The sequence below is a fragment of the Notothenia coriiceps genome, unplaced genomic scaffold (assembly GCF_000735185.1).
Source record: "Notothenia coriiceps isolate Sejong01 unplaced genomic scaffold, NC01 NC01_scaffold00012142, whole genome shotgun sequence".
Lineage (NCBI taxonomy): Eukaryota > Metazoa > Chordata > Actinopteri > Perciformes > Nototheniidae > Notothenia > Notothenia coriiceps.
Genome location: NW_011344843.1, coordinates 103330 through 118154, shown reverse-complemented (window position 1 = coordinate 118154; position 14825 = coordinate 103330). Strand labels below are relative to the sequence as shown.

The window sequence follows — 14825 nt, the reverse complement described above, 5'->3', positions numbered from 1 at the left end:
ACCATGTCACGTAGTGATCATCTTCTCAATAAACAATCTTTGCTGATGTTTTTCCGAGTCTTCTGGCCAATCAGAATCAGGATTGTTGCCGGAAGTCCCCACGGAGAATAACTTTGCGGTAGAACTATTCTTTATACATCCATGGGTACAACTTCAGATACAAATGAACACAATGAAATATGACCCCCGGTTTAATGATTGACAGGTCACAGAACAATGGGGGCTATCTACCCTTACCCACAATTTAAAGTAATTCACACAGACTATCTCCTCTTTACTCTCCTCTCTGTGTGGAGCAGCAAGTTCAGCTGTCAGAACAAAGTGAAAAACAAACAATGGCACAAAATATTATTATTATGTCAGGTAGTAATAGATGTATTTATTTTCTTCTCAGAGTGTACCAGAATGCGTAGTTTATATGTTAGTATTTCAAAAGATCTCTTGGGGGAAGACCCCCAGACCCCCCTTCTGCGGTTGGGTTTTCAGCGTGTGCCTTTTTATGTTATACAGTTCAGCTTTGATTCCATCATCTCATTAAACCTTTTTTAAAAGCATTATTTAGTTCTGTGAAGGGATATATGCACTGTACTTCACTTTTATTAATATTGTATGCTGAAAAGCATAGGCTATATATTACAGCACAATCTTTTGTTGAATAGATTTGAGTGGTTCAAAATTCGGGTCGCGATTTATTGACAAAGGAAAAAGTGGGTCCCGAGGCCTGACCAGTTGAGAACCACTGCTTTAGAGCATTAAAACATATACATCCCAAAATACATGAACATAAAAATGAGCATGATATATATTCTTAAATTTTTATTTCAGAAATAAGGGAAATAGAGTTATCAAATCAACTCTTAAAGTCACATATGCACAGCAGAGAGAGTGAAATTGAGACATTTACCCATTGTAGTATTAGGAGCAGTTGGCAACTATGCAGCGTAAAGGGAACAGAGTGGGTCCAGTGCCTGCTCTGGCACCCCTCCAGGTACAATCCCACTGTCAGTACCTGGTCCAATTTGGGGCTTAAACTTGCAAACCTATGGTTCAAAAAGCCACGCCCCAACAGACTGAGCTACGGTCGCATGCTCTGGGAATTTTAGTAACTGATGTAAAATTGTCCAACCAAACATCTGCTCCTCTGTAAATGTTTTATCATGAGCGTTTCGGTCAGTGTGTGTGATTGAGAAGCGCTTCCATTCACTGGCTCTCCGTTCAGTGTCAGTGAGCAGCCAAGTGTTGCCTGGTGGCAAAGATCCTGCTCAGGCCATCCCTCTCCAGCTGGTATGAGACCGAGCTGCCGGAGCGTTCTTGGTCTTATGTAAGATTATCAGCCCGGTGATTCACGACTGACTGGTTTCACACTCTAAAGCTCACAGTTCATCTGTGCTGTGTATGAGGTGGCAGGACTCTCAGGCACAGGCTGTGTCTCCCAGACGTGGTTTGTCCAGACCCTCCACCCTGACAGATTGCTTTGGGCATTGAGTCAGATAAAAGCTGCTCATTAATAAAATGCATGCATGTGTGTAAACATTTAGAGAAAGTGGATTGAGCTGAAATATTGCTGAAACTGCCAATTACTTGATGTATACATAATTAAAATGTTGTATGTAAATCTAATGTCTGTTTCAGACACCTGAATAGCTAGCTGGAGTGCTCTGATATCAAATTAAATGCTGCGGCATCTTCAACTCAATTCACAGAATTGCCAATAAGACAATATGAATATTATTAACAACAAGGGAATTGAATTGTATCCAGGCAGTGAACAGAGATGCTCCAATGCAAATGAACCAAAACCTGGATGCTGTTAAAATCATTAAAAACAGTGCTAGAAATACTTTAACTTATTTCAACATCATATGACCAATAATAATTAAATAAATAAATAAATGAAAAACACACTTGTACAGTGCAAAGTAGAGTTTATTAAGAACTATTCATCACAATAAATAATAAATATTAAAATGTTTAGTGCAGAGGGAACATTGATGTAATGCTGCTGCCTGTTTCAATTTCCATGACTCTGCAGAACTTTGTCACCCAGTTAAAAAGTAAATGTAGTGTTTTTCTGCAAATCCTTTTTAACAACTGCAACGTACCAACATCTAGTGATTGCTTAGCTGTTGCTTCATGAAGTATCACACACCATGTGCTGAAGCGTGACAGACTCATTGTCTCAATTCAGCCTGCAGACTTTGATAACCCATTTTTCTCGCTACATTAATTTCTATTTTTTAACTAATTTAGAGAACACTGAGGAGATTATGTGAGCCAAAGATAATGCTTTTATTTATGGGTTTTCTTCTGGAAGTTATCTGTCTCTCCTGTAGGTTATTTCCATTGGTTAAGAGCAACACAAATAAAGAGCTTGAGAAGAAAGCACACAAACATCATTATGGCCAAATGACTGTTAAAAGACCCCTCTATGATTAGTACCTCTAAATAGAAAGTTCACACAGAGCTAATTTAATCTTCTAATGTTCTAGACTGTAGGTTATGTAACAGGTTTCAAGAAGATGTACAAAATAACAGTGAGGAGAGGGTTACACTAAAGGGTCAGGGATCAAAAGGCACATCTAACCCAGGAAAACGTCTCCATAGAAGCCCTCTCCCTCCACCTTCTTGTTTCCATCCTGGTCCACCAGCTCAGGGAAGTGGCCCCCCACGCAGACATTGACAGCCTCCTTGACCTCTGCAGGCAGAGACCTCAGTTTCTGATCGTGCTCCTTCAGGGCCTCCTGATTGAGCTGCACACAGGGGCCAAAGGTTAGTTTGACTGATGACAGGTTCATAGTATCTTTTCTCTGACAGGTGCGCATGATAATCCTGAGAGTATGGATTTGTATGTTGGCACCAGTGAGAGTAAAGATCAATGCTCAACCTCAGACTAAGAAACTTGATTTAACCCAGTGGATTGATTTAAAACAAATGAGTGACGATAAGCTATAGTTGCGGTATCTAATATTGAAGTATTGTGGAAATTGCATTTACGAAAAACTCACAATCAAGGATGTTGATACTTATACAAATATCATCTTAAATGTTGAAGAAAAAAGGTATCCCCATTTGTCCCTTTATCTCGAAACGCGTTTTTGAATTCCTCCTACTACTCCTCTCAATATAAAAAAACTCTATTTGTAAGCTAATACTATTGGTGAGACATAAGAACACAGTATCCATCTGGTGCACGCACGTCAATGTCTGAACTATCTAACACCTCTTTTCTCAAAAGTGACTGCCAAGATTTCCCTTTGCGCTTTGACATCATTTACAGCGGTGGCTCACTCTTCACTTTCTCAATCGCCTTAAACGAATGCGTCACCGTGAAACGTTACGTATGATCACGAAGTGTACAGATGGCCAAGGATGACAATGAATTTGAAAAAAAAGGATTAGTTGTTTTCATATTTTTGACTTTGCTTGTATTAATAACATTGTGTCCCCTTTTGAAAGGAGTATTCCACCAGAAACTCAGGAATTAAATATTCTTTTTGAATGGAAGAGTCAGTGACTAAATCGAATAAACTGTGATGGTTATTTCTTGCTTAGGTTGTAATGTTTTATGATTTGTGACTTGTTCACAAAGGGTTTTAAATAAAAATATACCTTGAACTGTGCATGTAAGTTAACATAATTATATTTAAATTGGTACTGCTGTTGCTCAATGTTCAAATTAATTTAACTAATGTGCCGAATGATTCAATTCCTTGTATGATGACAGCATTTTCACAGAGGAAGCGACTGTACTGTGATGTGATGCTGTTCACCTTTACAGCTACACACAAAATAATGTCTGCATTTTTCTTGTGTCTTGTCTTCACTTGCATATTTGATATTGACGTTATCTAAAACTAACAGAGAGGAATTAAGTTATATTATAATATTGCAATGTTTAATACTGGGGTTTGTACCTGGTTAGTCAGGGTCTTGATCTCCTCCAGTGTGGCCGCTTGTTTCTTCATCAGAGCCACTTGCTGCGGGCTGAAATCTGAAGACTGTAACAATACAATAAAGTACAACAAAACTTAAAGCTCCTGAAAAACACGATCGATCTGTGGTGTGAGTCTGTGTGACTGTGTGTGCATCGAGGGAGAGATCAAGACATGTCTATAAGCAGTTCTGCTCATGTTTCCCTTTGTGTGTGTCTGTATGTATATGTAGATGTGAATGCACCCATGGGATGCAACCTGAGCAACAGAATCAATACAGTTAGATCTCAACAGGTTGGACTTGTCCAGTTTGGTAACACAGCCATTATTGCGCAGGGCAACTCAATACAGAGGCAGTGTTGGTTAACTGCACCATCCCATTTAGGAAAAGCACATTCAGCCAGGCAGTCTTTTCATTCCACGCATCCCATCAATGGAATTCAATACCACAACCAATAAGAGAATCCTCATCCTACTACACATTCAAGCACAGTATTAAAAAGTGGCTCATTGAAAACCAACAGTGTCAGCACTGATGTGTGGTTGTAGGTGTTAGTATGAGTGTGTATTGTAAATGTTTTATTTATTATTATGACTTGCTCTTATCTGTATTCAGTGATGTCATCTATTGTAAATATGTACAATGGTATAACAATGTCGCGGTATTTTTATTATTGCTTTTAGGATGTCTATCACCATCTGGCAAAGGGACTATCGATGAAAACTAGCCTTTTGGCTAATTTGAGTACTTTTACATGTTTTTAATATGTTGATTAATAAATAAGATAAATAAATCAATTCAATTCAATTAAACTAAGTAATTGTTTAATACATAGTTGCTGTAATTAATGGGCTAATGCTGATTAAATTAATCAAAATGAGCTGCTCGAGGTGCAGGTAAGGTCCAGATGGAGTCGATCAGAGAGGACCAGAGTGAAAGGGCCAGGTCTTTAACCCAGACACAGCCGGTCTGAATCTTGATGAGACAACAGAGGAACAAGAGCAGATCCCAGTGAGTCATCGACCACACATGGATTAGCCTGCTCCCTGAAAACAGCTTGTGAGTAATGGACAAGCCTGGCCTATGGAAAAGGCCCGCTGCCCTTTACTCAGTGTGTAAAATAGTGTGCGTTTGTGTGTCACGGTGTGGGTGAAAAGGTGTGTCTGCTCACAAGCGTATAAACAAACACAAGTGTGATATGTGAAGATGTGTGAAGAGAAAGCGCTGAAACATCCATGTATTGTTAGACGCATTCTGCCTCTTTATAACCATAGTTATACTGTTGAATAGATAGTAGAAAAGGGTTGTTTTCGGTGCTCATCCATAGTTAATGAACTACCTACAAAAGATGGCGCTCACCAAGCTGATGTACTGCTTTGGACTGAGGCAGCAGCAAAACATATTAATGCCATCTCAAAGAAAGGCCCCTTTTATTAATTAGTTTGTTGTATTGTGTGACTGGATTTTTAAAGGGTTAGTTTGGATTCATCAAAGTCATACAATAACACAAATAAACTGACAGTAGACCAGCATCTCTGGTGTCATCTGAGGTAAAATAATGTTTTTTGACAGAAGAGTTTAATGGATCTGAAGAGAGCCTAGATAACAGCTTCAGAGTCCTGTTAGAGAAGGCTGTTTGATGGGAAATATTCTAAATATAGTGACCCTTAAACTGATTTAGATTTTCTTAGGTGGGCCTTGCTTGCTCTGGCATTAGTACTCCTGTCCTCTAAGTAACTAGGTAAGCTGGTAGGTAGATTTCTTTGTACCTCTGGACAGATCAAGGTAAGTTGTTTTCCTCTGTTTCCAGTCTTTTTAAACTTTGAATAAATCATTAAATTATACTTGCTCAAAACATCTTAATCTGCTCATTTAAGCTCAATTTAAAAGGTGACTTACTGCAGAATCAGACGGACTAGGCTCATCCAACACCTCCACGCTCATTGCCCTTTTCAGCCTTAGGGAAAATAATCAATCATTTCAATGAAACCTCTTGCACATATTGTAAATATGTATGTACAAAAGGATGTAGCATGGTAAGAGGCATAGTAATTAATGCAAATACACAAAGTAACTGAAGGCAAGGTCATGCTCTGCACTCACTTTGATTTGGACAGAGATTTGGAGAGTGTTTTCTTCTTATTCTCTTTGGTTTCACTGCAAACAAAGGCAAAGAGAGAAATGAGAACTCCTGGTTGATTGAAATTCTAAAAGAATGTCCCCATAAACAACCTTTTCCCTTCATGCACAAGTTCCCAGGCTGTGAGTCTCTGAGGTGACCTTTTCCTGACAGTGACGGGAGGGCTTGAATGTAAGGTTATAGTGTTTGTTGGCAGGTAGATTATGAAGGCTGCCTGAGCTTCTCTACTGCTGTTTAAACACCTGTTGGACAATGCTTCTAATAATAATGCGTCCTGAGATAACCATCTGCCTGCTGGAGACTGGGGATAACACACACACACACACACACACACACACACACACACACACACACACACACACACACACACACACACACACACACACACACACACACAATAAGCCGGCCAAGGACTTTGGAAGACCCACGCCTTGAGGTGATCTATTCATTATTGAATGGTCTTTTACTTTGCAAAATGTCAAAGATTTTACCTCAGATGACTCAAACACAGTGTGTCACACTAAAATCTCAAGGCACAGATTGGACAGACTCAGCAAAGCCCTCTGCACTCTCTGTGGGTACAGCATGTCCCAAATGTGTTGTATGTGTGCTCACACCTCTCCAGGGTCTTCAGTTCAATGTCGTGTCTCTCTGTGGCCATCTCCAACAGTTTGGCCAGTCTCTGTCACAAAAGAAGAAGGAAGTGACACAATGACAGTCGAGAGAAAGCTAGAAAATGAGGCTTCAGTAGCTCTAAATAACAACGTCCATGCTGTGTTTGAACTAAAGTTCACCCCTCTCTGTTCATTTCCATGAACTTTGGCTTGAAGTTTAATGAGAGCACTTTGCTGTGACCTGTATGCAGGATGGCGACTCTAACATTGTTTCACAGCACCGCTACAGTACGTTCTACACTCTGTTTAATGAGGTGGCAATCCTTAAGAAAATCACCTGAATGACCCCTTGGTTAATGCAGATCCTGGGACTGGTATATAATCAATAGAGCATCTAAAGTACTGGCTGCTTGCCCGTTGTCTCAGGCACACAACAGGGAGAGAGGTAAGATGAGGTGCTTCAGGAGAGATTCGAATGCATCCTCAGTGGTGTAAATAAATCCTATTTTTGGGATGAATCCTAAAGACAGTCAGGAGATGATTATAAGGATGGTTGGCACATGAGAAAAGGGAAATGGATCTTGACTTTCAGGGACCCATTTAAAAATCTTCATACATAGATGAAATGTAAATAAAAAAATACATTGTTGATCTGTCCAAGATTATAGTAGATCAAATTATGTTTTACTCTCCAACTGTGAAAAAAATGCCATACATTCTTGCAAGAAATGTGAACATAACTTGACAAATAGCTAAAGTTTTCTCCTAATAGAATCCAACATGAACGTTTTTTCTACATTATTAGGGGGGATAAAAATGATTTGCATCATTATCTTGAATTAAATGAAATGCGTTCAACCATAAGACAAAATCCTGTCAAGCATCAGTGTGATTCAATTGTGTTTTAGCCAGACAAGATAGAGCATTATATTTTGATAGCCACTGTATTTGGTAGCCATTTAGCTACTAAGGTGGCGCTTGTGGATGAAAAAAAAAATATATACTGTAGGGAATTGTAATCTTTAACTATGCATCATATACTTTTGAAGGGGAAAGTCTTATCTTGGTAATTAAGTATTAAAAGTGATATGGCAAAGTTGTTTGTCTAACTTTGCTTATTTACATGTCGACCATTAACAGATGAACCTATCAAGCTTTTCATCTGCCAAGAGCTCCACCACAATAGAAGCTAACTTTTGGGGCTCGCTTGTTTGTTTCTACAGCTTTTTCATTGAACACCGAAAACCAAAACAGTAGGCCGTAAAATCAAAACAATGAGCTGAAAGATTATAAATCGCTTTGTAGAGCACAGAGGAGCAGCGAAGTCAACAAAATGAGTTTATTATTATTATCTGATGTGTTGCTATTATGAGTGAGGCCTTTCATATTAGGACTGTCTCAGAAAATTAGAATATTGTGATAAAGTTCTTTATTTTCTGTAATGCAATTAAAAAAACAAAAATGTCATACATTCTGGATTCATTACAAATCAACTGAAATATTGCAAGCCTTTTATTATTTTAATATTGCTGATTATGGCATACAGCTTAAGAAAACTCAAAAATCCTATCTCAAAAAATTAGAATAGTTCCTCAGACCAAGTAAAAAAAAAAGATTTATAACAGCAAAACACAATCAAACATTTGAAAATGTCCATTAATGCACTCAGTACTTGCTTGGGAATCCTTTTGCACGGATTACTGCATCAATGCGGCGTGGCATGGAGGCAATCAGCCTGTGGCATTGCTGAGGTGTTATGGATGCCCAGGATGCTTCAATAGCGGCCTTTAGCTCATTAGCATTGTTGGGTCTGGTGTCTTTCAGCTTCTTCTTCACAATACCCCACATATTCTCTATGGGGTTCAGGTCAGGGGAATTTGCAGGCCAATCGAGGACAGTAATGCCATGGTCAGTACACCACTTACTGGTGGTTTTGGCACTGTGGGCAGGTGCCAGATCATGCTGGAAAATGAATTCCTCATCTCCATAGAGCTTTTCAGCAGACGGAAGCATGTAGTGCTCTAAAATCTCTTGGTACACAGCTGCATTTACTCTGGGCTTGATGAAACACAGTGGACCAACACCAGCAGCTGACATGGCTCCCCAAACCATCGCTGACTGTGGGAACTTCACACTGGATTTCAAGCAACTTGGATTTTGCTCCTCTCCAGCCTTTCTCCAGACTCTGGCGCCTTGACTTCCAAATGAAATACAAAACTTGCTTTCGTCTGAAAAGAGGACTTTGGACCACTGTGCAACTGTCCAGTGCTTCTTTTCCTTAGCCCAAGTCAGACGCCTCTTCCGTTGTCTTGAGTTCAGAAGTGGCTTGACCATGGGAATACGGCTATTGTAGCCCATTTCCCGGACACGTCTGTGAACAGTGACTTTTGATACCTGGACTCCAGCTTCAGTCCACTGTCTTTGAAGCTCCCCCAAATTCTGGAAGCGACTCTTCTTCACAATGCTGTTAAGGCTGCGGTCATCTCTCTTGGTTGTGCAGCGTTTCCTGCCACATTTCCCCCTTCCAACAGACTTTTTGTGGATGTGCTTTGAAACTGCACTCTGTGAACAGCTTGCTCTTTGAGAAATTTCTTTTTGTGTCTTACCCTCCTGATGGAGGGTGTCAATGACGGTCCTCTGGACAGCAGTCAGATCAGCAGTCTTCCCCATACTTGTGATTTAGTTTACTGAACCAAGCTGAGTGTTTTTCAAGGCTCAGGAAACCCTTGCAGGTGTTTCGAGTTAATTAGACGATTCAAGTGATTCGTTGAACACCCTACTAGTATACTTTTTCATGATATTCTAATATTTAGAGATAGGATATTTGAGTTTTCTTAAGCTGTATGCCATAATCAGCAATATTAAAATAATAAAAGGCTTGCAATATTTCAGTTGATTTGTAATGAATCCAGAATGTATGACATTTTTGTTTTTTTAATTGCATTACAGAAAATAAAGAACTTTATCACAATATTCTAATTTTCTGAGACAGTCCTGTATACATAGTCAATTGACCGCTTGTTTTACTTACCTCTGTAGCATACTGCTCTTTCTTCTTCTTCAGCTGATCGCTCTGCTCCGTCCACAGTGCTTGCAGCTCCACCTGCATTTTGTCCTTCTGCTCCTGCACGCGCTCCGTCTTCACGCTGGAGTCAGAGGTGTTTCCCCCTCCCCTGGAGGAAACACAACATGATGCAACATAACAACACATATGGAATGGGAATAGATTATCGGCTAACAGCCACTATCCCTCCAAGTACGGAAATTGAATGTACAAAAGAGTGTTTACTGCAAATCCTGTCCAGCAAAGCACATTTGGCTTTGAAAGGTTAGTGTCTAGGGCGGTGCACAAAAAGCACTGCGGCCCATGTTCATTTATCGTTCTCTTCCTCCTCTAATATTCTACTTCAGCTGAAAAAAACACATTAGCCGAGGAATATTCTCTGTGCTTCTAAATCTAATCTCATTTATATCATTGACCAAAACAACAACAACTTCATTAGTAGGTCAGTCTGTTAATATGCTGTTGTAGGCCCGGCTACTTTGTGAGAAACAGAACAGCCTTCGGTAAACATCAACAATTGGACACATGGATCAAAGTATTCAGAAATCATTTCAAGACTACCCTCTGTGAACCAACTCTATATAATCTTCTTTGCAAACCTTTTACCTCACACATTATTTCAGTAAAGAATGAATCCCCTTACTCGTTCTTCTTCACTGAGGCCTTCTTCTTGATGGCCTTGAAGGAGTCAGAGTATTTCTGAATCAGTTCATCTCCTTTCTTCTGATATTTCTTTTCTGCGTCTTTCAAGTCTTTCTCCTGCCGCTTGACGACCTTCAGATAGTTCTTGTGTTGTGTCAGTTCTTCAGTAGTCATAGTCGACGGCTCTGCAGTATAAACAAACAGGGCTCTGTTGTGATAATCCTCCTTTTACTGTCGGCAGTGGATATGCATTTTTGTAATAGATTTATCAAACAAAAAATGTCTAAATACTTCCTCTACTGTAGGGGTGTCCAAACTACGGCCCTCAGCTAATTAAAAAAGTATAATGAAATATGGCCCACAAATGAAACTTGTGCTTGTAATATATAGTACTTCTTAAATATATATGTAACACAAACATATATAATACCATATTCATGTGTTAATAAGCCCACTTTTCAAATAAATTCAGACAATTGAAGTTGAAAACATTTCAAACAAATCTTAGTTGATAAAAAAAAGCCCAATAACTTAATTACATAACAATCTTGAAATCTGCCCTTCATATTTCCTCTTCATTATTATCTGAAGCTTCTGTTTTAAATAATGAGCTGCCAACAAAATAAATAAAACCCTGATGTAAGCTGTGATGTAAAAAAAAAAAAGATTATGAAGGGCAGACCATCTATTTCTATTTATTTTTGTTTGTTTTTAGAAAGGAGCAGGTCATATAAGATTTGTTTCTTCTCCCTGCTCCTTTTCGCTCAATGGTGTGTTTGTACTAGAGAAATGTTTTGTTGGCAATTATTGTACATTGAGTTTTGCGTACCATGAGCGGGACAAATAAAAATTAAATTAAATGTAGGCTGTTGTGTTTGTTAAAGCATTTTCAAGTATCAAGCATCATTTATTTGATTGATTTTGATAACTTATATCTTAACTTATGAGGCAATATACCTCACCTCTAGTGAGCGGCCCAGCCCTTCGTATATTTCTCTGTATGTGGCCCTCAGTGAAAAAAGTCTGGACACCCCTGCTCTAATGGATCTGTATCTACAGTGCAGTGATACAATGGAAACTATGGTGAGTGCAGTCAATTAAGCACTTTGGTGTTACCTTCACTGCATGTCGGGGGCAGAGATGAGTCAACTGACCCGGCAGACTCCAGGGATGCACTGACTGGAGAGGGCAAGGCCACAACAGCCGGCTCGACAGCAGCACTGGCTGATTCTGTGGCTAATTCTGTGGCTGGTTTATCGTCTGAAGCGGGCTCAGGGTTCGTACTGGAGTCGTTCACCTCTGTGGTTTCAGGGCAGGCCTCTGGCTCTGGAACTGCTTCCTCCTCAGGGGAAGGAGCGGCTTCAGGAAGGATCACCACGTCCGGGGCTGCAGCTTCAGCAGGAGGGGTCTCAGGAGTTTGAAGAGGTTCTGCTTCGGGTTGTGGAGTTTCTGACTTGATCTCAGCTTCTTCTTTAGCAACCTCTTCTGTCTTTGACTCCGGGGGGGACTGAGATGATTCGTCATTGGCTTCAACTGCAGGGGTTGGTTCGGGCGTTGCCTTTTCTGGAAAGCGTTCAAGTATAGCTCCTTAATTAAGCACTGAAGACCAACTATGAAATCATTTTTAAAGCTTAGTATAGTTTTTATAAATAAACTCTGAGCTGCGTCACAATCACAAGCGTCATTACCTTCAGCGGGGGTCTCATTTTCCTTCGCTTTATCTGTGGGGGTTTGGACCGCAAGAGGCATTTCATAGGGAGAAATGAAGGTGGAAGAAGACTGCATGGGCGAAAAAATGTAACAAGGCTGTTCATCATCCAAGAAGAGTATTAATGTTAATGATTTAAGGGAGAACTGGGGACATCCTGGTATATTTCACTAAATGAAATTAAAGTTTCCATTAGCTCATTTTTTCGTTACCTCCTTAGGGGTCTTAGTTGTCTTCTCTGTTCCCTTTGTTGGGTTGAACAAGGCGTCTGTGAAATCTGAGGTAAGATAAGATGTGTCAATAATTTACATTTAAACCAAAACTACTTAAATGCTATGAAGCTTCACACAACCAAACTAAATAAGTCTTATCACTAACAACATGTATTCAATAGCAGCGTAGGATTTTCTTTTGCAGATGCCCAAAGCAAAAGGCCAAGCACCTGCGAAGGCAGCAGGGATGTAGTCTTTGACCTCAATGTATACAAAGAGAGCAGGCAGAGTGAGTGGCATGTTGCTCTCACTGCGCAGGCAGATGTGATGGAAACCTGCAGGTCATAAAACAAACCTCTGTGAATTTATACAACAAGAAAAAAACTGCAGCTCCTCTGTTCCAGAAGCTGTCTAAACGTATTCTGAGGGCTCGTATGACTCATTGGAGTATTAACTTATGTAGATCAGAGGGAACATGAAGTGAGGTTTTTCTATTCTCAGTTTCTCTCACCTGATTGGATGGCATCCAGTGGGATGATCCTGTGTCCCAAGAATTTACCGTTCTCCTCGTGGACCACAATTCTTAGAGAGGCCATTTCTGGGAGAAGGATCTGTGCATAATAACAACAACACATATATTAAAACCAACAGCAGAAAAAACACAGTGACGTAATGGCTGAGGAAGATATAAAATCATACCTGTGCTAGCTAATGTCCATGTAATATAAATACCATTCTGTAATGCAATAAATACTACAAATCAAACTTGTCGATAATTAAAAAGATTAATCAATGACCTCACAATATTAGACAGTCCAATATGATATATCATGCCATATCTGTGAACATGGACAAAAAACTGAGGATGTAAATTGTATTTGAATAAAAAAATAGTGGCTCAACAACAGAGCGAGTAATCTTCTAATCTAAAGGAAATAGCAAAGTGTTTTCTTTATCTATGAATATTTGTCCTACTGTTTTTCACACGGGAATAGCTCGATCCCTTTTCTGTTAACGTTATATCCTCCAGAACATAAACTATTCCTTACATCCAAAAACAAAACGTTTACAATTTTTGCTGTTTCTACGTCAATGCTAGGATATATTTACCAAAATGTTTTCAAATCTATATTTCGTCGGATATTACATGTGACTTAAATACAAAAGGGTGTCTCTTTTAAGATGTACAGATCCCTTCCATTTGATCCCGTTTTAATATTTTGCTGTTTCTATCATTGGTGTACGTTAAGATGTTTTAAATGATCATTCTCAATGTCTGACAGGTGTTTCATTGTTTAGCAATGACTGACGGTTCAATGTGATTTCCTGCTGGTTGAAGTCACAATAATTGGTGATTGCATTGAGTTGTTAACTAAAGGCTCCTTAGGAAGAGCTTGTATCATCTGTGCGTAATGATGAATGGCCGGATGATCCAAAATGTCGTTTATTGCCAAAAAGATGATCAGGCAACTTTATTGAATGATTTGTTTCAGAGAGTGACCTTGTCTTCTTTATGGTATACTAGCTTAGATAAACACATTAAAGCACATCGTTAGGTGCATATTTTAAAAAGCTTGACACACCTTCTCAAAAACAAAAGGCTCCTCATTCCACACTGGGTTGATGGCATTGGGTGTGGTTGTCCACTTGGTGCGATATTTCTTCTTGGGGTCTCCGGGCAGCCCGATCACCTCCACCTCCACTCCCGTTTTCACGCTCTTGTCAGACAGAAACTGGCCCGAGTAGATCTAGTGAGGCAGGTGAGTTTAATACATTATTTGATGAAAGACATGTGAGAATATACAGTGGGGCAAAAAAGTATTTATTCAGCCACCAATTGTGCAAGTTCTCCCACTTAAAAAAAGATGAGAGAGGCCTGTAATTTTCATCCTAGATTTACCTCAACTATGAGCGACAAAATTAGAAAAAAAAGATCCAGAAAATCACATTGTCTGATTTTTAAAGAATTTATTTGCAAATTATGGTGGAAAATAAGTATTTGGTCAATAACCAAAGTTAATCTCAATACTTTGTTATATACCCTTTGTTGGCAATGACAGAGGTCAAACGTTTTCTGTAAGTCTTCACAAGGTTTTCACACACTGTTGCTGGTATTTTGGCCCATTCCTCCATGCAGATCTCCTCTCGAGCAGTGATGTTTTGGGGCTGTCGCTGGGCAACACGGACTTTCAACTCCCTCCAAAGATTTTCTATGGGGTTGAGATCTGGAGACTGGCTAGGCCACTCCATGACCTTGAAATGCTTCTTACGAAGCCACTCCTTCGTTGCCCGGGCGGTGTGTCTGGGATCATTGTCATGCTGAAAGACCCAGCCACGTTTCATCTTCAATGCCCTTGCTGATGGAAGGAGGTTGTCACTCAAAATCTCACGATACATGGCCCCATTTATTCTTTCCTTTACACGGATCAGTCGTCCTGGTCCCTTTGCAGAAAAACAGCCCCAAAGCATGATGTTTCCACCCCCATGTTTCACAGTAGGTATGGTGTTCTTT

The 14825-nt window shown here is 39.7% G+C and overlaps 1 protein-coding gene across 1 annotated transcript in view; it reads right to left on the bottom strand.

The window, feature by feature from the left end:
- Window positions 1–1920: 1920 nt before the first annotated feature.
- The window catches only part of plcb2 (phospholipase C, beta 2), a 22673-nt gene continuing 9768 nt past the window's right edge, over window positions 1921–14825 (bottom strand). Inside the window, exons 20-32 of the mRNA XM_010773170.1 lie at window positions 13897–14061; window positions 12825–12924; window positions 12544–12648; window positions 12314–12378; window positions 12082–12172; window positions 11510–11956; window positions 10395–10578; window positions 9719–9860; window positions 6691–6755; window positions 6037–6090; window positions 5833–5890; window positions 3915–3998; window positions 1921–2750 (exon numbers count right to left, since the gene is read on the bottom strand). Coding sequence (XP_010771472.1) covers window positions 2580–2750; window positions 3915–3998; window positions 5833–5890; window positions 6037–6090; window positions 6691–6755; window positions 9719–9860; window positions 10395–10578; window positions 11510–11956; window positions 12082–12172; window positions 12314–12378; window positions 12544–12648; window positions 12825–12924; window positions 13897–14061 — 1731 coding nt within the window. The 3' untranslated portion in view covers window positions 1921–2579. The remainder of the gene's footprint in view (window positions 2751–3914; window positions 3999–5832; window positions 5891–6036; window positions 6091–6690; window positions 6756–9718; window positions 9861–10394; window positions 10579–11509; window positions 11957–12081; window positions 12173–12313; window positions 12379–12543; window positions 12649–12824; window positions 12925–13896; window positions 14062–14825) is intronic.